Below are 26,080 nucleotides of genomic sequence, written 5' to 3' on the forward strand. Positions count from 1 at the left end.
CCGGACTCGTCTTCTCCCAGTTTGTTAAAAGTTCCCTCCAATCAGTAAGTGTTTTCAAGAGGCCTCACCTTCGTGTAAACTCCTGGATGCCCTTCCCTCTTACTTTTAAGCTACTAAGCCCCCAATAAGCTTGAAATTGAAGTTAAAATATGCCTCCTTGGAGCCAACCCTGGCTGACAGAGCACAGAAGTCCAAAGCTAACGTGGGCCCAGCCAGCCTGCTGACTGCTCTGTTAGTTCTCTTCCAAATGCGCTGCGATCCTAGTAACCTTGCATGTGCCCCTCATGGCTGTGAACTCCTCTGTAGGAGATTGAAGCTTCCTGTTGCTGAGGACTGAAAAATGATACCCTCAAATAAAGGGCTCGGTAGCAGACTCAAAAGTAAAAGTTGAGCGGCATCGGTGGTATAGTGGTGAGCATAGCTGCCTTCCAAAAGCAAAAGTTTTCTTTCTCCTGCCCTGCTGGCTATGGGCCCTCACTCTGCCCTGAGGCTAGCCAGGGAAAGTGAAATTCCTCTTCCCAAGGTAGGTCACAGGAACCTGAACTCCTTTGCCCCAAAGCCAGCCATAAAACCTAAAAATATTACTCTACCTTTCCCCACCCCCTCCCTTTCTGTGTGACAGTCACAAAGAAATGATCTGATCTACTCCAATTGACCATAGGTCAAAAGACTCCCCTTTCCAGAGAGGGTTCTGGCCCATGCACGGAAGGAAGGATGCTGCACAGAGAGGCCAAGAAGGATCCACACAGACAGGCCTCGCGGGGTCTCACCCTCAGGCTGTGAGCACTAAGTCACACCCTTTTTCTCCAATCATATCTCTAAATGACTGCCCATACTTTGTTGAACTTCAGCATAAAAATAGGCAGTTTCGCCTGTATCTTTGGGTCTTTACTCTGAAGGATCCTGTGCCACACAAAACTATGCTCAAATAAATGTGTGTGCCTTTTCTCCTATTAATTTGCCTTTTATCAGTTGATTTCTCAGCGAAACTTCCAGAGGGAAAAGGGGAAATTTTCCCTTCGCCCCTGTGCTGTCTTCTTGGTGGGAGGGAGGGACTCACCAGGGCAGCATTTTGTGCCCCTCCCATGGAGGCGACTGCCCAACTCTGTGCATGACTGTCACTCTCTCCTATTTCATCTTCCTATTGCACCCAGGGGGTTTTCAGGTCATCCAGAATAAGCCACGCTTGAGCGGGGCTGCTCTCTCTGATTTGACACCCAGTAAATGCCAAGTCAAATTAACTCAGAGGAAGTGAAACAAGGCAATGAGGTCTGTTGGCAATTATCTCGATATTCCAGGAGACAACTTGACAGAGGCAACCAGAAAGCAAAGGAGTTGACGGATGGATAGGAGATGGAAGACACTGTAAATTTTAACCAGTGGGGTGTGGGAGGTAAATGGCAGGGAAAGAGCCCAGTGCAGTGGCGTGTGCCTGTAATCCCAGCTACTCTGGAGGATTCCTTGAGCCCAGGAATTTGAGAGCAGCCTGGGGTAACATAGCAAAACCTCATCTCAAAGAAAAAGAAGAGAGTCAGGGAGAAGCTGAAGGTGACAAGTTTCAAGAGACCAGCCTGAGCAAGAGTGAGACCCCGTCTCTACCAAAACTAGAAAAAATTAGCCAGGCATGGTGGTGTACGCCTGTCGTCCCAGCTACTCAGGAGCATTGAGACTACTGTCTCTAGCCGGGGCAGGCAACAGAGGGAGACTCTGTTTCAAAAAAAAAAAAAAAAAAAAAAAAAAACCCAAACCGAAAGAACCAGACAGAAAAGAAGTTCAGAAAGGACCAAACTCACATTCATGGGAACAGCCAAGGAATTGCAATGATCGGGGCGTTTCCCTCCTAAAAGAGTCAAAACCTTTCTGGGAAGGAAAATGAGAAAATCTGCAAGGACTGAAAAGAGACCTGGCAGCCGTGCCTTCCACCAGGCCGAGGGGCTCAGCGCAGCAGCTGTGCATTCACAGGGTACAGCATTCCCCCAGGTCTCGCAGCAGCTGTGGCACAGCAGGCCCCCCTGAGAGTGACTCCAGCTTTCCTACCAAAAATAGCCCAGCCCCGCTTGCTACACCCATTTACAACTGGGGGATCTCCATGACTAAGCCATCCTCACCTCCTGACAGCCCATGACACCCAATTAACCCCACTTCTCCTGAGCCCACCTCTAAACAGTAAGCATTGCAGATGTGACCCCCACTTCCCTGGTATACTGTTAATTTTTTTTTTTTTTTTTTGAGACAAGGTCTTGCTCTGCCACCCAGGCTAGAGTGCAGTGGTGCCATCACAGCCCACAGCAGCCTCAAACTGCTGGGCTGAAGCGATCCTCCCACCTCAGCCTCCCAAAGTGCTGGGATTATAAGAGTGAGCCATCATGCCTAACTTTAAATTTTTTAAACTTCATATTTTCCTGATGCCTCAATAACGCCACAAATAGGCTGTGAGCACCCAGGCAACCAGATGTACCAGTGTGTTAAGGCCAGTCTCTGCCTCAAGGTCCCCTTCTTGCCCTACCCTGTGACCTAGTGACATTCAAATGCACCAGTAAAATCCCCTGACACCTTTTGCTTCTGTACTCCACCCCGATCTGCCAATAAAGGCATGTGCACACAGGTTCATTTCCCTCTCACTCAGCCACCCACCTGCACGGCTCAATGGCTGAGCCACCCCTCGGCCCGCTGCATGGCGTGCAATGCCTCCCTCTCTAGGGCTCCTTAATATAATAAATCCTTCAATTTCACATGCCTCCCAAAGTGCAATTGCAGTGACCACTTTGGAGTGATCCTTAAAGACCCCACAAGGGAGACTTACTCCCCCATTTATAACATACCAGACATCTTCCTCCTCCTCCATCCTTCAGCTGAACCCAAACCTTACAAAAGACTTCTTCCTTATCAAACCATGTCCCAGCCTCCTCTGGGTACCCCCCCTGTCACTACATCAAGACAATAAATCTGGTTGTTCAGTAAATCTGAATTTATCAAACCACAGATTTGTCCCTGGTGATCTGGCCGAGCAGGTGCTAACACGCCAATGCTCAAGAACAGTTCTCAAATACCCATGTTTGGGGTCTTTGTTTTGTTTTCTTGACCACAGCACCCAACACTGATTTTAAGGAAAAGTATATCTCTTCTCTCTCTAGTGAAAACTTGGCCATTTTAGAGGTACATTTCACTGGAGCCCCTGAGCAGGCAGTTATGTCAGCCTACCTGTAGGTCTAGAAGTACTTTTATTTTCAGCAGAAGAAAAAAGAAATAGATGGACAGGCCTCTGTGACAATTGAGAGGCCTAAATGGTGAGCTAAGGTTTCTCGCTGAGCCCTTTCCACAGGCCATAACCTCTGCTAGATATCTAGGGGCCAGATCAATACCTTGCTGTCTGCGCTTCCAGAGGTCGGTGAATGACAGTCACAGTAAGAACTAGCACTACTATTCCTGGGACTGTTCATAAAGCTACAGTGTATCGAGCATCTACCATGCCCAGACCCGGTACCGCCCACTTTACAACAGAGCTTCTCACATTGCAAAGAGCACGCAAGTCCCCAGGGCCTGGTTAGCCAAGTAGGCTGTGGTTGGGGCCTGATGGTTGTTTCTACCAGCTCCCAGGGAAGGCAGATGCAGATGGTCTGGCAATGGGGTGACAAGTCTTCACTTCTTTACACACCTGTATTTGTCATTGGTCTATGAGCATATTTTGTGGAATGATAACCTCCGCCCAGGGGGAGATGTAAGGGTGTAATGGCTGCCTTCTTGCAGATTGCCGGATTTTAGGAAAGCTACACATCCTATTTCCCTGTGCAGTTCACTGTCCACGTTATGCATTTCCTTTGCTACCGTGCATTTACCTTTAAACTGCAAGATGACTGTCTCACACCTTCTCCTTCCTGCTCTCACACTCCTTCAGCTGAGGGCCCTGTGTGGCAGTCCGGGTTCCCCAGAGAAACACAACCAATAGGATACGGAGAGGGAGGGACCGAGAGGGCGAGAGATCGATTACTCTCTTTTAAGGAATTGGTTCATGAGATTGTAGGGGTTGTGAGTCCAAAATCTGCAGAGCAGGCTGGAGAAGAGTCGATGCTGGCACTTGAGTCTTAAGGCAGACTACAGGCAGAATTCCTTCCTCCTCAGGGGACCTCCATCTTTGCTTAGGACCTTCAACTGATCAGATGAGGCCCACTCACATTATGGAGGGTAATCTGCTGTACTCAAAGTCTACAGATCACATCTAAAAAATACCCTCACAGAAACATCTAGACTGGGTTACCGCCTAGTGAAGTTGACGCATAAAATAAACCATCACATCCATTTCTTATTTTACTTGAGTGTTAATAAAGTTGGAAGAAGCCTGTCACAGACTCTCAGTACACGGGGCCTACTGACGTGTCTTGGGGTCTAGAGGTGGCCTCCCCTGCTGCTCACGGTCACTGCCTCCCCTTCCAGGGGTAGGGAACCTGTGGCCTTGGGGCCACATTTGGTCTTATGGATCCTTGAGTGCAGCCTTTTGAATGAATCCAAATTTTAGAGAACCAATCCCTTTAATAGTAGGCCCTGGACCCCAGCCCCTCCCTCTTCCAGGCCATGTACTGTAATTTCTCCTATCTTTAAGATGGGACCAATGGCTACAGCCATTTTTCACCAGGGCTGTCTCCACTCCCTCATCTCCCTTCTCTCTCCAAAAAGTGCTCTGGCCTACTCGCTCCCTGTCTCTGCTTTGCGCGGGGGGTCTCTCTACCAAATTCAATGGTCAGTGTTGTTTGCTCATCTAACTTAATCTCTACACAGCATTTATCCCTACTGACCCCTCCCTCTTCTTGAAACACACTCGCCTCACTTGGATTCCAGGGCACCACACTTGCAGTTACAGCGTTCCTTCTACCTCAAAGTGGCAGAGCCCCCTCCTGCTTCCTTTCCTCCCACTAGGCTTCCCTGGGCCAGTGCTGGCATTTCCCTGGGTCTGCCCTCCCAGAGGGGCGTCTCAATCCACTCTCAACTCCTGCTACATGTTGTAACCCCAGATTTCCACTTTCAACCATGGCTTTCTTCTCCACAGGGTCATTAATACTTACTTGTCTACTGGGCATCTCAAAACCAGCAAGTGCCAAACCCACCATCTCAACCCCAAACCCAACTCCTTCCCAGAAATCTGCTTCCTCAAATTCCCCATCTCTGGAAAGACACTCCAGTCACCCATTTCAGGCCTGAACTGCAGTCATTCCTCACTCCTTTAACACCCACAGCAGGCCATGAGGAAATCTCTGCTCTGCCTCAACACAGAGCCTGAATGGAGCCTGAATCGGGCCACTGCTCACCAACTCCACCTCCACCAGCTGACTCCTGACTCCAGGACCCAGCATCTCCTGCCTGGATTTCTGCAGCAGTTGCTAATAGGAATTCTTCTTCCTCTGTCCCACTCCAATCTGTTCTGTACAGTGATCTCAGTAAAATGGAGATCCCATCAGCCCATGCCCCTCTACTTGAAATGCTCTAATGAGTGCAAAATCCAGTCATTTGGTTCCACCATCCATTCTCTCACTATTCTTCTGCCCGGCCAAGCAAGCTTCTACTTCATGGCCCTCATGCATGCTGTTCCCTCCGCTGGAATGCTCTTCCCATACTTCTGTTCAGGTGCCCCCCACCTGCTCTCCACTCAAATGTCACCTCCTTATAGAGGCCCTACCTGACTGTCCTGGCACACTCCTCCTTACCGTTTTATTTTTTTCATGACACCTATCATTAATGACATTATATTGGAGAGTCATTTATTTATTACCTGATTCCCCTCCCAGATTCTTGGAACTAGGATATTTCTTCTGTCTACCATGATCTCCCCAAGGATGGAATAATTGTTGGCAAACGGCAAACATTTCATAAAAATATACACAGTCAGCAACATAATATAAACCGGATAAATGTACACGCTGGGCATGATGACAGCTGATAGTCACTGAGCAGGATATACATGCAGGGTCCTCTTCCCCATGCTTTACCAAGAGTATGTGATACGGCCTCATTTGGTACAGAGGAAAACACCTTCCCATGGCCTCCGGTGCCCCTACTTGCTTACTGGCCACCTTGCTTTGTACCTCCCCCTACGCCAGGGCCTTTGCTGTCAAGGTGGCCAGCAACTGGGATAGGTCCATAAAGCTACAAGCTTGATCAACTCCTTCATCTCAAATATCACCTTCACAGTGAGGCCTGTCCTGCCCTCCTCTTTAATACTGTGACCATCACCAGCCCCACCCCAGCACTCCTGTCTCCCTTTATTTCTACAGCACAGGTCACGTCATTGATTTTGTTTCCCTCCCAATAGCCAGTTGAGCCAGTTGTGTTTACGGATGTATCTGAGCTCCTGGAAGGGTGCCTAGCATTACAAATGCCCAGTAGGTGCTCAGTACACTTTTGCTGAATGACTGAATGATTCCACAAAACCAAGAAATGAGGTCGATAGCATCATCCCTGTTTTACAGGTTGAGAAACTGAGGTACAGAAAGGTTGCATAGGCCTGAGCTCACCTGGCTAGGAATTGATGAGGCAGGATTTAACCCAGGTGATCTGATTCCAGAACCCAGACTCTTAACCCCTGTGTTGAGCTAAATGCAGAAGAAACATAAAGAGTATATTCCGTGCCTGTTAACAGTGAGAGGGACAGCTGTGCAGGGAGGTGTCGGTTCAGGCAAGGAACTGGACTGAGTACTGGGAATTAACCTGATGCTGTCTGCCGGCAATCTGTGGGCCTTACATTTTGTCTGTTTTAGGGTTGCAGGGGACAGAGCTATGAGCACTGATTCCCAAACACTCAACTGCTGGTTCCTGGGCCAGTCACAGGGCCGGGAACTCCAGCAGGACAGTTGCAGAACACCACAGGCTGGGACGTTTGCTAAAGCACCTAACCCTGACCAGCCTTTGCTGATTTTTGGTCCCTCCACCCCCAATGCCTCTCTTCTAGGCCACGGTTCCTGGCTGGTGCTCCTGAAAGAGGGGTGTGCATGAATCACACAAAGTCAAGGGAGGTGGCTCCTGTTGGTATCCTTAGGCTCCAGCACAGCCCTGCCCCAGTTTGGCTGTCATCTGGGGAACAATCACTGTTTACAAACAACAGCTTCACTCGTTTGCTTAGTCCATCTCCTGCTAAAGTCACAGAATCTGGGCATTTGACAAATGGTGGCTTCCAGTAATTCTGCTTGTTAGAAGTGATTATTCCAGTAATTTAGAGGAGAGATGGAGGTACCCAAGCCCATGGAATGGGAAGAGCCACGCAGGTAAGTGATCCCGTACCTTGGTCCAACCACCTTCTCCCCAGTTCCTCGGCCAAACCACTTTCTTTGGGGGAACTGGTTTCCTTCTGCTTGCCCTTGAAACAGGACCTGAAGGAAATCAGAGCTACCCGAATTAGGAATTAAGGTACCCTCCAGTAGATGGAGATTTTTCTCTTCCGAGGGAGAGTCCAACTTCAGCGCAGGGCGGATGGAGAAGCGGCTGTGGGAATCAGCCTGCTCAGGGACCGGGGTACACTTTCCCCCAAGCTCTAGAACCTGAAAAAGTCAGGCTGTCCCTGGGAAGAGCCACTGAGAATGTGGGATATGTTGAGCATAGGATAGTGGCCAGCAGCCCTGTCTCTGGGCGGGGATCCGGAGGCCCGTAACTCCTGCTTGCCCCTCACTGCCACAAGACCTCGGGTCCAAGTCCCTTAGGCTCTTCGACTGCCTCAGTGTGAACAGGGGTAGCCAAACTCCGCTACTGGGGACGCCGATTCGGCCCAGCCTCTCTGAACAGTCCTCAGGCCGGTCCTGACGCTCAGAGCGGCCACACGGTGGGCCACTGTGACGCTAGGCAAACCAGCGTCAGGCCAAGAGGGCCGGGGAGCTGCCTTCGCATCCGGTGGGAGACGAAGCGGAAAAGGGTCTGCGAGTCTGCAGCCCCGCCAGCCCGAAAGAGGCTTCTAGGGCCGGGCTCCGAGGAGGGGTTGGGCTGGGAGGGGGCTGGGCCTGCCCGGCGCGGGGCGGGGAGGGTCACAGGCGGATTCCGAAATGGGGCGGCCGGCGCAGCGCGGGGACCCCCTGCCTGCGCTCCTCGCGCCCCGCGCCCCCCCACCCCAATTCCCGCGTTCAGCCATGGCCGCGGCTCCCGGCGCGGTCCCCTGGGGGAGCAGAGCCCCCAGCCCGTCCTCCCGGCCCGCGGCTCCCGCCGCAGGCGCGCCCGCGCGAGCCCCCTGCCCACCGCGTCCGCGGCCCCCGCTCTCCGCCGCCCGCTCGCGGCGCCATCCCCGCCGCGCCCCGACGCCCCGGCCGCCCGGCCCCGCGGCGCCCCCACGGCCCCCGGCCCGGCGGCCAGGCCCGGTGCGCGCTGGGCGGGGCGGGGGGTGTCGGATGTCACCCCCCGCGCGCACCTCGGCCGGGGGGCGGGGAGCGAACCACTGAGATGCAGAGACCTCCCCGGTCCTAGAGCGGAGCAGGAAGTGTCCCAGGGGAGGGAGCCGGAGGGCTCCGGCCTTTCCTTCCCGCGGCGTCCGGCGGGCTCCGGCGACGGCCAGGCCTGAGCGGCCCGCCACCCGGACGCGCCGCGGCGGTGAGTGCCGCGGGCCCCCGCGCCGGCCCCGCCCCGCCCGGCGGCGCGAGCGTCCCGGCCCCGCAGTGCCGGCGCCGCCTCCCGGCCGGGGCCGAGCGGTCGCGGACGCGCGGGCGGGGGACGCGGCGACACAATTGTTTCTCAGGCGCCTCCATTTGCTTCCTAGCCGAGCCGCGGTTTTCTGGATGGTCGCGAGTCGAGGTCCGCACCGGCCAAGGGAGGCGTCGTCGGGCCCCTGCGGAGACCCCGCCTCGGCGAGGACCCCGGGAGAGCGCGCTGGAAGGATGCGGAGCCGCTGCCCCGGACTTCCGCCGCGGCAGGGGCGCCCCGAGGTGGACGCCGGGCAGCAGCTCCAGGCTGGGAGGTGAGGAGCCCGGAGCGGCAGGCCGGCGGGCCGTGAGAGCGCGCTTCCCCTTCCCCGGCTCCGAACGCCTCCTCTTTCCCTCTCTGCCGCTCCTGCTCCGTCCTCCGCCGAGAACTGCTGGGAGCAGGCTCCGCCCCCGCGGGCGCCTCCCCGCCTAACGTTAGTTCATTCATCGGGAACCTGCTCCTGAGCTCCCGCACGCCGGGTGCCCGGGTGACAAAGAGGAGTACGGTCGTCTGGTCAGAGATGATCCCAAGCAGAGTCACAGCAAGAACTGGATGCTGAGGGTGGGGCGCTCCGCGCCTCGGCACGGGGGCAGACCCGGGTAATCGGGACCCTGCAGGTGGCCAGAGGGGGCAGGTGAGGAGAGTGGGTGCGGCCCGGAGCGGATTCCACACGCGGGAGCCGCTGTGGAGGGGAATGCGGTGGTGAGGAGAGCTGCAGTGGGGCCAGCCACGCTCCTTCACAGCCCGCTGCTGCCTGTCTCTGTGTCTTTACTTTGGAAAGCAAAGAGGTTCAGAGACTTGGGTTTTTCCTGTGCCGCTCAGTTGCTTTGTAGCTTTTGTCTTTTTGTGCCCCATCTGCACCTTGTGACCTGTTGGAAGTTAAGATGCTGCCAGGCTGGAGAACCACATACAGATGGGGGTGCGGAGGGCCATGGCTGTGCCTAGAGACCATAGAGGCTTGATGGCAGTGGTGCGTGTGTCCCCATCTGCCCTTTCACTTTCCCTGTGTCCCAAAGTGTGGATCAGTGAACACCGGTCAGGTACACTCCTCGTCTCTGTTGTCCCTCTCTGTGTGTTGGCTGGGTTGTCTACATACACAACAGCTTAGGAGCTGTGGGGACCCCTCACTCCCATCTGGGGAATGTATGTGGTGGCCTGTGATATCTGTGGTCTCCGTGAGGGCTGAGAGCTTCTGTCCTGGCCAGGGAAGGTCTGTGACGTGTGTGTCATGCCTTGACTGTGGTTTGAAGAGGGCAAGGGTAGGGAAGGTTGAAGGAGGTTGAAGGAGACAAGGTTGAAGGTCAAGGCATCTTTACGTACATGATAAAGTTTACTGTTGAGATGTCCAAGTGAGTTGGGTGGAACACTCATATGAAAGCACTGATGTTAAACAGTGTTATTTCTCTCTGGTAAACTGCATATGGCCACCTCTTGTGACTTTCCCCATCTCTGTCTGGGTGTCTTCTCGCCTGTGCTTATCCCCTGCCGCCTGGTGCAGGCTCTGCTGGGAGAGGCTGATTCTGGCTCTGCTGACCGTCCAGCATGCAGCAGCAGTGGTCCGCCACCAGCAGGATAAAGTTTCCATTGCTGGATACACTTTGAAGGTTTTTCTCATGCATGTATGTCTTTGTCTTTCCAGCTCAGTTTGTAAAGGTCTTATGAGCGAGGACGGTGACTTTGGCTCCAAAGCCTCAAGGTAGTGACCTGCTTGACACGTCTATCTCGGGTCCTCTCCAGGAGGACCTGGCCACCAAAGGTACCAGAGAGTCTTGATTACATCTTTTTCTTGTATGTGGCCCTGTTGGTCTCCCGGGACGCTTGAAACACCAATGTCATGTTGAAATGCCACCGCTTTTCTCCCAGAGTTCCTGCTTTGTTCATTCAGTCACTCATTTAGGGGTATCCATATGTAATACTGAGGGAGGGATCTTTCTCTCGTTCCCATTCTCATGTGTAAGGATCAACCACACTGACACTTCTTACATTTCCCAGGGCTTCTCCAAGGGGCTGGTCTCTGTGGGCTTTGTCAGTTTCCTGTCACTACCCCGCAGAAATGACTGAAGAAAACCAGAACATTGAAGCCAGTGATTTCTGTTTGGAAATAGGGTCGTCTTCTGCTGCTGACCCCCATCAAATCCCATCATGCCCACAGCCCTGTGCCCCCGAGTCTTGGCTCCGAAAGAAAGTGAGGAGCCCAGGAAAATGAGGAGCCCACCTGGAGAGAACCCTAGCCCACAGGGGGAGCTTCCCAGCCCCGAGTCCTCTCGTCGCCTCTTCCGCCGTTTCCGCTACCAGGAGGCCGCAGGCCCCCGGGAGGCCCTGCACCGCCTCTGGGACCTGTGCCGGGGCTGGCTGCGGCCCGAGAGGCACACCAAGGAGCAGATCTTGGAGCTACTGGTGCTAGAGCAATTCCTGGCCATCCTGCCCCGGGAGATTCAGAGCTGGGTGCGGGCCCAAGAGCCCGAGAGTGGCGAGCAGGCCGTGGCTGCCGTGGAGGCGCTGGAACGGGAGCCTGGGAGACCCTGGCAGTGGGTGAGTGGAGGGTGGGACCCGGAGGGGAGTGACCTGGGCTGCGCAGCCCCATGCTCACACACTTTGGCTGGGTCATACAGCTGGTTTCCAGGGACGAGGAATTCGTTCTGTCTGGAGCCGTATACCTAGCTTATGCCCAGACTAGAGTTTCCTGAGAAAACAGGTTTCACTCCGTAAAGGCTCTAATTTGGGCATGATCGTGTCATCCCCCTCACAGTCCCGTCCAAGGCCCAGGTCGAACTTGGTGGTCAGCTGTGGACTCGATGGTCAGCAGGCCCAGGGAGGGAGGGAACCTCTCCACCTAGCCCTGAAAAGCTCTCTCTGGGATTGCAGCTCAAGCACTGTGAAGACCCCGTGGTGATTGATGACGGGGACAGCCCTCTGGAACAGGAGCAGGAGCAGGAGCGGCTGTCAGTGGAGTCCCAGAGTGACCTTGCAAAGAGCCAGGATGCCCAGCCCGTGGCCCTGGCACAGGGCTTTGGGCTCCCAAGCAGACCAGCAGGCCAACTCCATGGAGACCCAGGTATGCAGCCTTAGGGAATGTGGGAGGGTGAGCTGGGAGTCTGCATACCCCATACTGTGTGCTGGGTGTGGTTTTTGTTAAGCTGATGGCTTTTTACATCAAAGCCTTTCCCTGTCCCCTGAGGAACTGTGAGTCCCTCCCTAGAGCAATTGAATTAGAATCTCAGGAGGATGTCTGTTCTCTTCGTGGTGCTAGGTCTTCCCAGAGAGAAACTCTTCTGTAGGTGGGTGTCTTTAAGGCTGTGCCTCCTCATCTCTTTGAGAGTGCATCGCTGTGGGATTTGTCAGTTTGGGGAGAGCCAGGGACCGTCACTATACAACTAGGACCTGTAATGTGAGCTGAACATGAACATTTCTTCTTGTCTCTCAGAACTTCTGTTTCCTTGGCCGCAAAATCACTGTGATGCTTCAAGGAGATACAAAAATACTTTAAAGGGCTTCCGTGTATGGGGCCTGAATGGCAGTTAGCATGGTTTGAATATCTATACAAAATATACAGTGGCTACAGTGCAGATAGTTTTGTCACCAGATAAAGTTGACTTTGAATCTTCTAGGTATGACCCGGGGCATGGTTCTAAACTCTCAAAGCCTTGGTTTCTTCTTCTGTCCAGTAGAGAGAGTAGTTACGTTTTCTATTTTTGAGGATTAAATGAGATCCAACCCATAAAATTTTGAGCACAAGGCCTGAGCCACCCAAAACTTTAAGTTGAAATAATTATCATGGGAAATTTTGGTGCCCTCAGACTGCAGGAAGTCTGTGGGGAGTGAGTTATTCTAGGTGTGCTTGGTGCATTGCCCTATAGCTACAAAGGAAAAAGAGAATCTGAGAAGCCAAGAGTGCTGTCTTGTGATTTGCAGTTGTGCTTGGCATTATAAAAAGCTTTTCAGTAAATGAACCAAAATACCTATTAAATTTCCCTGTGTGCAAAACTATACTGACTTCTGCACAAATCAAATGAACTCTTAGACATGTCTTTGGTTAAAAGTCAGGACAGGTGTGTTAGTTTACTTGGGCTGCCATAACAACATTCCACAGACTGGCCGGCTTACATAACAAATTCACTCTCTTGCAGTTTTGGAGGCTAGAAGTCTGAGATCAAGGTGTGGCAGCTTTGGGTTCTTCTGAGGCCTCTCTGCTTGGCTTGTAGATAGCTTCTCTCTGGGTCTTGACATTATCTTTCCTGGATGTGTATCTGTGTCCTAATCTCTTCTTCTTTTTTTTTTTTGCCTTTTTTTGAGACAGAGTCTTACTCTATTGCCTGGGCTAGAGTGCCGTGGTGTCAGCCTAGCTCACAGCAACCTCAAACTCCTGGGCTCAAGCGATTCTCCTGCCTCAGCCTCCCAAGCAGCTGGGACTACAGGCACATGTCACTACACCCAGCTAATTTTTTCTATTTTTAGTAGATACAGGGGTCTCGCTCTTGCTCAGGCTGGTCTCGAACTCCTGAACTCAATCAATCCTCCTGCCTTGGCCTCCCAGAGTGCTAGGATTACAGGCATGAGCCACCGAGCCTGGTCCTAATTTCTTCTTATAACGAAGGATCCCAGTTGTATCGTATTAGGGCCCACCCATATGATATCATTTTAACTGAATTATCTCTTTAAAGGCCCTATCTCCAAACACAGTCAAATCTGAGTTATCTGGGGATTAGGACTGCAGCAAGCAGCCTGGGTTATGCAGGAAGTGGGAGGCTGTGGGAGAGGCCTTGTAGTGGGGTCTGGGAAGGCACTCAGGAGAGGGGGGAGCTTCAGGAACCACAGCCGCCTATGCAGGTGCTTCTTGGTGAAGTTCTGAGATAAGCCAGCAATTAATTAAAAATTAATTCAATTTTTAAAATTAAGACCATTTAAACCTTTTAATTTATTTTTGATTTAATTTGATTTATTTATTGCTACAGCGCTGGCAGGAGGTGCCCAGGTCCCACTGAGCTCTGATGCAGGAAAAGTGATTCTTAAAAGTGTCCATGTAGTCATTTATCATGGCCAAAGGTAGAGTCAAGCTATAGTCCCTCTCCCAAGGGGTGGCAGGTGTGAGAAAGCAGAATTAAAATACCCACTCCTGGAGAGGTTGGTCAAAGGATACGAATTTCAGTTAGGATGAATAAATTCTGGAGATCTGTGGTGACTGTAGTTAAAAATAATGCATTTTATACATGGAAACTGCTAAGAGAGTAAATATTAAATGTTCTCATCACAAAAAAAAAAAGGAATGTGAGGCAATAGAAATGTTCATTAGATTGATTTATTTTACAATGTAAAAATGTAACATCACATTGTACACAATTTTTGTACGAAAAATACATAAAATTCTTTTTATTTGTCAATTATACCTTAATAAAGCCGGGAGATGAAAGTAAATTAGAAAGATGAAAAATAAACCTTAGTTGAACATGTACACAAAAAATACTTTCTCCTCAAATCCACACCCTCCCAGCCTGAGCTTCTCCTTCAGGCAGCAGTGAAGAGTCTGCCTTCCACTGGGACCCCTGGAATGTCACTGCCATCTGTGTCAGCTCCTGTCCCAGTCCTTTGTTCCAAATAGCTACTCCTGCAGCTGCTGTTTCCTGTAGGCTTTGCATCCCAGGTCTGAAAGGTCAGGGACACTGGCTGCTGGGGTTTGCTTTGATGTTGACTTGACACGTCTAGGGTTAACGTCTGGGATTTTTCTCTAAATTAAGAGTCTATAGTACAGCTTTCCAAGTGTTAGTCTGTAAAAGAAGCACCTTTTGAAACACAGAGCCCATTTTTATGTGGCTCATTGCAGAAACCTGAGCAAGGTGAAGTTGCCAATCAGGAGAGAAAACATTAGAACATGAGGCCTGGTAGCCCAAAATAAGGCAGGGTGAGATGGTCCCAAACCCACACTCTACACTCTACACTTTGGTATAATGGTGGTTAGGGTACTGCAGCAAGTGCTCTTCTAGGAACACCTAACAGTGCCTTTCTAAAGAACTTTTTAATTGACAAAAATTGTGTATATTTATGGTGTACGATGTGATGTTTTGATATATGTATGCATTGTGAAATAATTATATCAGGCTAATTAGCTGGGCACAGTGGCATGTGCCTGTGGTCCCAGCTACTTGGGAGGCTCAGGCAGGAGGATCACTTCAGCCAGGAGTTCCAGGCCATTGTAGGCAACATGTTGAGACTCTGTCTCTTTAAAAAAAAAAAAATCAAGCTAATTAACATATGCATTACCTCACGTGGTTATCCTTTTTTTGTGGTTAAGACACTTAAAATCTACTCTCTTAGCAAGTTTCAAGTACACAATACATTGTTACAAGCTATAGTTACCAAGTTGCACAATAGAACTCTTGAATTTATTCCTCCTATCTAACTGAAATTTTGTATCCTTTGACCAACATCTCCAGAAGGCCCTGCTTCCCAGCCTCTCTAACCAACATTCTACTCTCTGCTTCTGCCAATTCTGCCTTTGGATTCCACGTATGAGAACATGCAGTCTTTGTCTTTCTGTGCCTGGCTTATTGCGCTTGGCATGATGTCCTCCAGGTGCATCCATGTCACAAATGACAGGATTTTCTTCTTTTTTTGAGGCTGGCTAGTATTCCATTGTGTGTATGTATCAAATTTTCTATATCAATTCATCTCTTGAAGGACACTTAGGTTGAATCCATATCTTGACTATTGCGAATAGTGCTGCAGTGAACATGGCAGTGGAGATATTTCTTCGAGATACTGATTTCATTTACTTTGAGCATATACTCAGAAGAGGGATTGCTGGGTCATTTGGTAGTTCTATTTTTAATTTTTTGAGGAACCTTCATACTGTTTTCTATAATGGCTGTACTAATTTACTCTCCCATCAGCAGTGTACAAGGGTTCCCTTTTCTCCACATTGTCACCAATACTTGGGTGTCTTTTTAATGGATCTTTAGAGTTTATAAACTTAGGAGGGCTGTCTGGAAAGTTTACAGCCACTGTCAATATAACACGAATGGTTACAAGGCTGGGTACTTTCCGGACAGCACTCATATAAATGTATAAATAAATTTACATGACACTGGAGTTCCACAGTGATGCTCATTGCCAACAGGCCTTACTGATAACCTCAACTCTGCAAAGTTTTAACCTTTATTTTCCCCATATTTTGGATGACAAAGCTGAGGTCCTGGGACTTACCAGAGGTCAAATAGCTAATTATTTATTGGCAGTGCCAACTTGAACCTAGGCATTCTCTGTTATAGCTTCCATTGTTGTATCTGAAAGCAAAGTAACAGAAATCCTTGTAGTTTGCAGAGTGCTTTTCATGTGCATCATTTCATAATGCTCATTTTCCAGGTAAGAACAGAAACCCTGCATTTTAAGAAAAGCACCATGAAACAGCTCCCTGTTGGGGCCTAGCATGTGATTTTCTTTGTTTACCAAAACTCAAGTGGACAAAAGTCCCAGGCACCTCAGGAATCGTCAGCCCCCTTTTCTGATCTCTTTCAGTTCCACAAGACGCTTTCCTTCTTCAGGAAGAGACTGTGAGGGACACACAGCAGGTGGCCACTCTCCAGCTGCCCCCGGTGAGTGATTTCTACAAGTCTGAAAATCACGTTTGCCTCTCTGTAAGCTACAGGGCAGCTTTCCCAGGACCGCAGCCAGCTTGCTGACGGCCACACAGGATATTCAGCCCCAGCCCTGTGAAAACTAAAACGGGCAGGACGTGAGCTTACCAGACACCCTATCCCTGTCCTCATAGTCCCAGCTGCTCTCTAGGCTGCCCGTGAGGCCATCTTCAGGAAGCTTTGTGCAGATAACAATGGCAGAAAACGGAGGCCCTTAGTCCCCATCACTTGACTTCTCAGCATTTCTAAGTTCCCCTCCTATGAAAAAGGGAAACCTCTTTGCTCTATTGTTTCACAGGGTATTTTTTAATTTAATAATCATCACATCATGGCTGGGCTCACACCTGTAATCCCAGCACTTTGGGAGACCAAGGTGGGAGGATCACTTGAGCCCAGGAGTTCAAGACCAGCCTGAGTAATATAGTGAGATCCCCATCGTTACAAAAAATTAAAAGAAAAGAAAATTAGCTGGGTATGATGGCACATGGATGTAGTCCTGGCTACTTGGAAGGCTGAGGCAGGAGGATTGCTTGAGCCTTGGAGTTGGAGGCTCCGGTGAACTATGATCTCGCCACTGCGCTTCAGCAGCCTGGGCGACAGAGCGAGACTCTGTCTCAGAAATAAAAATCATCTCATCAATAGCTGTATTTCAGAAATGTTAGGAAATGGAAGGAATAAAACACAATTTCAGTGCCAACACAGAACCATGCAGTGGACTGTTCGGGAATTTCCCTGGCATGTTCCCCATTGGTGTGTCCACACACGGCTCGCTTTCTCGGGTGCTCTGAGCAGTCGGGCGGGAGCTGGTCTAGCAGGTGTTCTTACTTGCCTCTCTCTAGCCCAGTTGCTGCTTTTGGCCGTGCTTTCTGACTGTATGCCCTTCACTTTTCCTTCTAACACTCTCCACTGGCAGGCCTGGTATTTGGTTATGATGGCGTCACCTCTTCCCATGGGAACAGGAGGTGTGGCTCCTGTTTTGTCTAGTTGCTCCTTGGCCGTCAGAAGACTGCAAGGCCAACAGTAGACACGCTATTAACACATCTCAACAGAATGTAGGAAGCTGCACAGTTTGCTTTTCACACGGTTCATTTGACATGACTTTGAACTTGCAGTGGGGAGAGCTAGGAACGGGCAGGAGTTAGCCAGGTACCTGGGCTCCTGCCTCCGCCCTGCCAAAGCTGTGGTGCGCACCCCACAGCCGAATGCTCAGCACACGCATGTGAGCGTCTGCTGTGTGCTGTGCGTGCAAAGGAGGCAACACCCGTAATTCTTACTGAAAACTGCTACTTTTAGTCAGCACAAAACACAAGAGGATGCTGTGAATTTAATACCTAATGAGGTTTGGTATCTGTCCTTGGAGTTCTGAGAAGTCGGTGCTTATTTATCACTCTTCTGAAGACCTGATTTCTGCCTGGTCCACTAAAGGTCGTCATCATGAAGCCCTTGTGTGTTTAATTTTTTGTTAATTTTTATTTTTAATTGTGGCAAAATACATGTAGCGTAAAATTTTCCTTAGCCATTTTTAAGTGTACAGTTCAGTAATAAGTACATTCAAATTGTTGTGCAACCAACCTCTAGAACTTTTTATCTTCCCAAACTAAAACTCCTCGCCCATTAAACAAGAACTCCCCGTTTCTCCCTTTTTCCACCCATAGCAGTTCCCATTCTGCTTTTAGTCTCTATGAATTTGGCTACAGTGGATGCCTTATGTAAATGAAATTATGAAGTTTTTATCTTCCTGTCACTGCTAATTTCACTTAGCATAATGTCCTCAAGGTTCATCCATGCTGTAGCATGTGTCAGAATTTCCTTTCTTTTAAGGTTGACTAGTACTCCATTGTATGTATAGACCACATTTTTGTTTATCCTTTTAGCTGTCGATAGATGCTTGGGTTGATTCTGCATTTTGGCTGTTGTGAATAATGGTGCCGTGAACATGGGTGTACAGAAAGTTTTGTTTTTCTTTTTTATTAATAATTAACCTTTTTATTTTTAGGTAATTGTAGATTCACATGCCATTGTAAGAAATAACACAGAGGGATCCCTTGAACTTTTTTTACACTCAGTGGTAAAATATATAGTAAAAATCTATCTTGTGAAAATAGTACAATGTCACAACCGGAGTATTGACGTTGACATGGACATGATACAGAATATTTGCTTCATCAGAAGGAGCCCTCCTGTTGCCTTTTATATTAACACCCACTTCTTTCCTACTCCCACCCTCTCATGAATCTCTGGTAACCACTAATCTGTTCTTCATCTCTGAAATGGGGTTTTCAAGAATATTATATAAATGGATTCATATAGTATATCACCTCTGGGGATTGGCTGTTTTCCTGCAGCATAATTCTGTTGAGCTTGATCCAGGTCAAACATGTATTGATCGTCTGTTCCTTTTCATTGCTGAGTGGAGTCCGTGGTGTGGAAGTACCACGGTTGGTTTAACCATTCACCTGTTGAAGGATATCTGGGTTGTTTCCAATTTCGGGCTCTTATAGTATAAAGCTTTGTAAACATCTGCATACAGATTTTTATGTGAACATCAGTTTTCATTTCTCTGGGTTTTCTTGTTTTTGTAGAGATGAGGTCTCACTACGTTGCCCAGGCTGGACTTGAACTCCTGGGCTCAAGCCATCCTCCTGCCTCAGCCTCCCAAACTGGTGGGATTATAGGCATAAGCCACTGTGCCCAGCCAATATTTAGTTTTATAAGATACTACTCTGTCCTTTCCCAGAGTGACTGTCATTTACATTCCCACCAGCAATGTTGGAGTGATCTACATTGTCCACATCCATGTCAGCATTTGTTGTCATTATTTTTTTTTATTTTAGCCATTCTGATAGGTGTGCACTAATATATCTCATTGTGGTTTAAATTTGTTTCTGTAATACCTAATGATGTTAAATGTCTTTTCATGTGCTTATCGGTCATCTCTATATCCTCTTCTGTGAAATGCCTTTTCATGGTTTCTTTTCATGGTTTTGCCAGTATTCTATTACTTTTTTTTCTTCTATCTTCTTTTGTCATTCTTTTTCCTCTTCTTGGTATTGCCAGTATTCTAACTGGGCCATTTTGCTTTTATACTGTTGAGTTTTGAGAGCTCTTTTCATATTCTAGATACTCTTCCTTTGTTGGATATGTGTTTTGCAAATATTTTCTCCTACTCTGTAGTTTATCTTTTTATTTTTTGAGGTCAGAAGATATAATTTGGTATTTGAAATTTTTTAAATTGATACACTGTAGTTGTATATATTTATGGAGTACATGTGATATTTTGGTACAAACATACAATGTATAATAATAAAATCAGGGTAATTGAGGTATCCATCACCTGAAATATTTATCATTTCTTTGTGTTGGGAACATTCCAGATCTTCTCTTTGAGCTATTTTGAATTATACAATAAATTATTGTTAACTGTAGTCACACTATTGTGCTATCCAATACTAGAACTTATTTCTTCAACTGGATGTTTGTTCCCATTAATCAGCTTCCCTTTACCACCCCAAGGCTCCAGCCTCTGGTAACCACTATTGATATGGTTTATCTTTTCATCCCCTTAACACGGTCATTAGCAGAGCAAAGGCTTTTAATTTGGATTAAGTTCAATTTGTCATTTTTTTCTTTTAAGGATTATGCTTTTGGTATAAAGTCTAAGATCTCTTTGCCTAATCCTAGGTCTCAAAGATTTATTTATTTATTTATTTTTGAGACAGAGTCTCACTCTCTTACCTGGGCTAGAGTGCCGTGACATCAGCCTAGCTTACAGCAACCTCAAACTCCTGGGCTCAAGCGATCCTCCTGCCTCAGCCTCCCAGGTAGCTGGGACTACAGGCATGCACCACCATGCCTGGCTAATTTTTTCTATATATTTTTTAGTTGTCTGGTTAATTTCTTTCTATTTTTAGTAGAGACAGGGTCTCACTCTTGCTCAGGCTGGTCTTGAACTCCTGGGCTCAAGCAATCTTCCAGCCTTGGCCCTTCCAGAGTGCTGGGATTACAGGCGTGAGCCACCACGCCCAGCCTCAAAGATTTTATTCTATGTTTTCTTCTAAAAGTTACATAGTTATACATTTTATATTTAAGTCTATGATACATTTAAGTCCTTTATCTGTGACCCATTTGCATTTGAGACCACTGTCCATAATTTTTCTATAATGTGTGACACTTAGATGGAGGTTCTTTTTTTTTTTTTTTTTTTTTGCCAGTGAATGTTTATTGCCAGTGCTCTAATAATGTTTGTTGAAAGGGTCTCTTTCCTCCACTAAATTGCTTTTGCAGCTTTGTCAAAAATCAGTTGGGCATATTTGTGTGGGTTTATTCTTGGGTTCTCTTTTCTGTTTCATTGATCTATATGTTTTCCCCTCCTCTAATACCATATAATTTTGATTACTGTAGCTATAGATTGTCTTGAAACTGAGCAGACTGATCCTTACCATTTTATTATTCTTCTTCAGAATTATTTTACCTATTTTAGTGTCTTTGCCTTTCTATATGAATTTTAGTATAATCTTGTTCATATCTATAAAAAGTCTCACGGAGATTTTGAAACGAATTGCATTAAACTTGTATATCAATTTGGGAAGCATTGGCATTTTTTACTGACTTGACAGTAAGTGAATTTCCATCTGTGAATGTGGTATGCCTCTCCAATTATTTATTGCTTTGATTTTTTCCATCAGTGTTGTGCAGCTCTCAGCATATAATTTCTATACATGATTTGTTAGATTTATCCCTAAGTAATTCATTTTTTGAGCAATTGTGAATGTTATTCTGTTTTAAATTTTGATGTCAACGTATTCATTTCTAGTACGTAGAAGTATGATTGGTTTTGTATGTTTATTTTGTATTCTGTAACTTCGCTGAATTTGCAAATCAGTTCAAGGAGGATTATCGTTATTATTTTTTTCTGAGCAGGGTCTCACTCCATTGCCCATACTGGGGTGCAGTGGTGTGGTCACAGCTCACTGCAACTTCCAACTCCTGAGCTCAAGAGATCTCCTGACTCCGCCTCTGGAGTAGCTAGGACTAAAGGTGCGCACCACCACACCTGGCTAATTTTTTCATTATTATTGTTTTCATAGAGACAGGGTCTTGCTATGTTGCCCAGGCTGGTCTCCAACTCCTGGCTTTAAGCAAGCCTTGGCCTCCCAAAGTGCTAGAATTACAGGCATGATCCACGACACCTGGCCCAAGGAGAATTTTTTAACAGATTTCTCTGATTTTGTTTTTTTAGACAATCATGTCATCTGCAAATAAGGAGAGTTTTCTTTCTTTCCAATTTGTATGGCTTTATTTCCTTTTCTTGCCTCATTTCAATGGCTAAAACATGTAACACTATGTGTCATAGCAGTAGGAAAGCAGAGATCTTTGCCTTGTTCCTGAGCTTAGGGGGAAAGGATTCATTCAGTCTTTCACCGTTAAGTGTAATGTTAGGGCTGGTTTGAGTGCAGTGGTGTTTACAACTAATTGGTCACAACCAGTTATAGATCCCTTTGTTCCTCTCCACTCCCACTGCTTCACTTGACTAGCCTAAAACAAACAAACAAACAAAATGTTAGCTATAGGTTTTTTGTTAAATTCTTTTATATCAAGTTGAGGAAGTTCCTCATTTCTATATTTCTGAGAGTTTTTATTATGTATAGGTGTGGAATTTTGCAAAGCTTTTTCTGCTTCAATTGATATCATGTGAATTTTCTTTTGTAGCCTATTAATGTGGTAGAATACATTGATTGATTTTTGAATATTGAACCAGCCTTGCATCCCTGGAACAAATACCTTTTTGTCATGATATAAAATTCTATTTCCATGTTGCTGAATTCTTTTTGCTGTTATTTTGTTCAAGATTTCTGTATCTATATTCGTGGGATATGTTGGTCTGTGGTTTTCTTTTTCTTTACTATCTTTGTCTGGTTTGGGTATCAGGATAATATATTAGCTTTACAAAATGAACTGGGATGTGTCCCCTCCTCTTCTTTTCTCAAAGAGATTGTGTAGAATTGGTGTTAATTATTTGGACATTTGGTAGAATTCTTTAGTGAAACCATACAAACCTGGATATTTGGCCAGAGGTGGAGTGGAAGGTAATTTTAATTACAAATTCAACTTCCTTAATGGTTATATTACCTATTTCATAGTGGATGACTTGTGGTAGTATGTGGTTTTTGAAGAATTGGTTCGTTTCATATAAATTGTCAAATTTATGCATGTAGAGTTATTTGTAGTAATCCTTTGTCATCCTTTTGGTATCTGCAGGGTCTGTAGTGATATGCATTTCATTCCTGGTTTGGAAATTTGTGTCTTCTCTCTTTTTTATTGTCAGTCTTGCTAGAGGTTTTTAACTATATTGATCTTTTCAAAGAACTAGCTCATTGTTTCATTGATTTTTCTCTATTATTTTTCTGTTTTCAATTTTATTGCTATCTGCTTTTTATTATTTTCTTTATTCTACATGCTTTGGGTTTATTTTACTATTTCTTTTTCTTTTTCTTTTTTTTTTTTTGAGATAGGGTCTCACTCTGTCACCTGGGCTAGAGTTCAGTAGTGTCATCATAGCTCACAGCCATCTCAAACTCCTGGGCTCAAGTGATCCTCCTGCGTCAGCCTCCCAAGTATCCGGGACTACAGGCATGCACCAGCATGCCCAACTAATGTTTTTTTTTTTTTTTGAGACAGAATCTTGCTCTGTCACTTGGGCTAGAGTGCTGTGGTGTCAGCCTAGCTCACAGCAACCTCAAACTCCTGGGCTCAAGCAATCCTCCTGCCTCAGCCTCCTGAGTAGCTGGGACTACAGGCGCACCTACTGTAATTTTTTCTATCCTTAGTAGAGACAGCGTCTCGCTCTTGCTCAGGCTGATCTCGAACTCATGATCTCAAGCAATCCTCCCACCTCAGCCTCCCAGAGTGCTAGGATTACAGGTGTGAGCCACTGTGCCTGGTCGACAACATCTATTTGGATTATGTTTTTTAATCTACTCTACTGATTGCTGTGTTTTAATTGATGTATTTAGACCATTTATATTTAATGTAATTATTGGCAAGTTAGGGCTTAAGTCTGTTTTTCTGGTTATGTTTTGTTTCTCTGTTTTCTTTTTCCTATTTTTCTGTAGGTTAATTGAACATTTTATAAAATTCCATTTTGATTACTTAGTGTGTTGAGTATATGTGTATCTTTGTGTAGCTCTTCTAGTGGTTATTCTAGGTATTACATATGCATAACTTATCATTCCTACTGGTATTGTCAATTTATTGATTTGAGTGAAGTGTAGAAACTTACGTCCCCTCACCCTTCCCCTTTTATAATTATGTTCGTCTTAAATATTTCCTCTATATACATGAAAAACCCATCAGAAAGTGTTAGAATTTGTGCTTCAACTATCACACATTATTTAGAAAACTCAAAAGGAAAAGGAAAGCCTATTTATTTGCTCATATTTTAGATTACCATTTTCTTTCTTCCTTTCTTATGTTCCAAGCTTCCTTCTTTTATTGTTTCCTTTTGGTTAAAGAATTTCTTTTAGCCATTCTCTTAAGATAGGTCTACTGGTAACAAACTTACTTATTTTTTCTTCATCTGAGAATTTCTTAATTTCCCATCATTCCTGAAAGATATTTTCATCAGATATAAGATTTACAGTTGACAGTTTTCTTTTAGCACTTGAAAAATCTTATGTCACTTCCCTCTGGCCTCCATGATTTCTGATGAGAAATTTGCTGTCATTCAAAATTTTTCCTGTCTAAAAAAGGTATTATTTTACTCTGGTTGCTTCTAAAATTTCTTCTTCTTTTACCTTTAGTTTCCAGAAGTTAAATTATGCTGTGTCTTGGGTATGTGTGAATTTCTTTAGATTAACCTTTTTGGGGTTTGCTCAGCTTCTTACATTTCTAGGGTTATGTCTTTTTCTAAATTTGGGAAGTTTTGAGCTATGTATTTTTTTCGAAGTACTTTTTTAGTCCCACCCTCTTTACACTGTCTTCGCTGGTACCATGGTGGGCAGGGGTCCTTGTCATCAGCCAGCAGGGTTGGAAATCCCAGCCGTCTGCTTGGCCTTCTCTGAGACCACCCCAGCAGGGGTGTTAGGGCACCTCACTGCAGCCTGGTGTGGGTGAGCATCCCAGCTTCCCACTCATTCTCTGCTGGTGCTGGTGAGGAGGGGCCACAGTTTTTTTCTATAGTGTTTGACTAGAGTAGCAGTGACTAACTGCCTTCCCGATCTGCCGCTTTCCTGGCCCTGTGGCTGAGAGAGCAGGCTTTTGCTGGGGCTTGTTTTTCTTTCTGTGCCTGTTGGCATTTCTGGGTTGCTGGCTCCTTCAGCTTCCAGTCTGGGATACATAAGGCAAAAAGAAAGACCACGGAACTCACCATGTGTTGTTCCTTGGCTTCCAAGGTCTCTAGCTGATCTGCTGCCCTCTCTCCACTTTGCAGAGTCTTCTAGTGTTTATTTTATGTACAATGTCAGGGCTTTTAGTTCTACTTAGTGGGAGTAATTAGAAAAGTCTCCTTGGAAGATTTAATCTTAAATAGACATATTTAGGCCAGGCGCGGTGGCTCACGCCTGTAATCCTAACACTCTGGGAGGCCGAGGCGGGTGGATCGCTGGAGGTCAGGAGTTCGAGACCAGCCTGAGCAACAGCGAGACCCCGTCTCTACTAAAAATAGAAAGAAATTATCTGGCCAACTAAAAATATATATAGAAAAAATTAGCTGGGCATGGTGGCGCATGCCTGTAGTCCCAGCTACTCGGGAGGCTGAGGCAGTAGGATCGCTTCAGCCCAGGAGTTTGAGGTTGCTGTGAGCTAGGCTGACACCACGGCACTCACTCTAGCCTGGGCAACACAGCGAGACTCTGTCTCAAAAAAAAAAAAAATAGACATATTTATCTATTTTCCCTATCCATTCTCATGTTAAAAATAGGCAAAATTTAGAAAGTGAAAGGATATCATTCATTCCCAATCATGTGAGAAGACCTCTGAATGTTCCCATGAGCTTCCTTCTTGACTCTTCTCTGCCATTTTGTTTCTGTGCCTCACTAGGATCCTGCTGTAGATAATTTTGTCTTATTTTTATGCTTCTGCCCAATATGTAAGCATTTTCCGATATGATTCTAAAAGATCCCCAGGTATCCTGCTAAGTGGCTGTGTCAGATTCTGTCAGTGATTGGAATATTATCTGTCTACCCACCTGGCCCTCAGATTGGGTTTGTTTCCATTATGCCATGACCATCTTTGCACACTTAGCTTTGTTCCTATTTTCAGTTTCGTGTGTGTAGATTCTGAAACATCCAACCAAAAGGAAAAGGGAAAAAATAGCCAAGTCTCTTATTAATACATACTCCCAAGTTTTCCCAATTACTCCCAATACAGCCCACCTCACACACACGCCCTCCCCCGCAATGCGGTCTGAGTGCTGCGTTCTTTCCCACTTTGTCAACAGTGGCAACTACCATTTTCTCCCCAACTAAGAAAACCAACATCAGGATGCCTGGGTGTGTTGGCTCATGCCTGTAGCACTCTGGGAGACCGAAGCGGGAGGATCACTTGAGTTCAGGAGTTCAAGACCCTGTCTCTACTAAAAATATAGAAAGAAATGAGCCAGGCAGCTAAAAATAGAAAAAATTCACTGGGTGTGGTGGCACATACCTGTAGTCCCAGCTACTTGGGAGGCTGAGGCAGGAAGATCACTTGAGCCCAGGAGTTTGAGGTTGCTGTGAGCTAGGCTGACACCATGGCACTGTAGCCCGGGTGACAGAGCCAGACTCTGTGTCAAAAGAAAAAAAAAAGAAAACCAGCATCAGGTTGTGTCT

General features: G+C 46.7%; 1 protein-coding gene across 1 annotated transcript in view; it reads left to right on the forward strand.

The window, feature by feature from the left end:
• The first annotated feature begins 8,471 nt into the window (after positions 1 to 8,471).
• The window catches only part of ZNF496 (zinc finger protein 496), a 38,589-nt gene continuing 20,980 nt past the window's right edge, over positions 8,472 to 26,080 (forward strand). The window contains exons 1-6 of the mRNA XM_045567433.1: positions 8,472 to 8,556; positions 8,723 to 8,920; positions 10,286 to 10,402; positions 10,752 to 11,178; positions 11,512 to 11,701; positions 16,156 to 16,232. Coding sequence (XP_045423389.1) covers positions 10,789 to 11,178; positions 11,512 to 11,701; positions 16,156 to 16,232 — 657 coding nt within the window. The 5' untranslated portion in view covers positions 8,472 to 8,556; positions 8,723 to 8,920; positions 10,286 to 10,402; positions 10,752 to 10,788. The remainder of the gene's footprint in view (positions 8,557 to 8,722; positions 8,921 to 10,285; positions 10,403 to 10,751; positions 11,179 to 11,511; positions 11,702 to 16,155; positions 16,233 to 26,080) is intronic.

Source organism: Lemur catta, chromosome 13 (genome assembly GCF_020740605.2).
Source record: "Lemur catta isolate mLemCat1 chromosome 13, mLemCat1.pri, whole genome shotgun sequence".
In the NCBI taxonomy this organism is placed as follows: Eukaryota; Metazoa; Chordata; class Mammalia; order Primates; family Lemuridae; genus Lemur; species Lemur catta.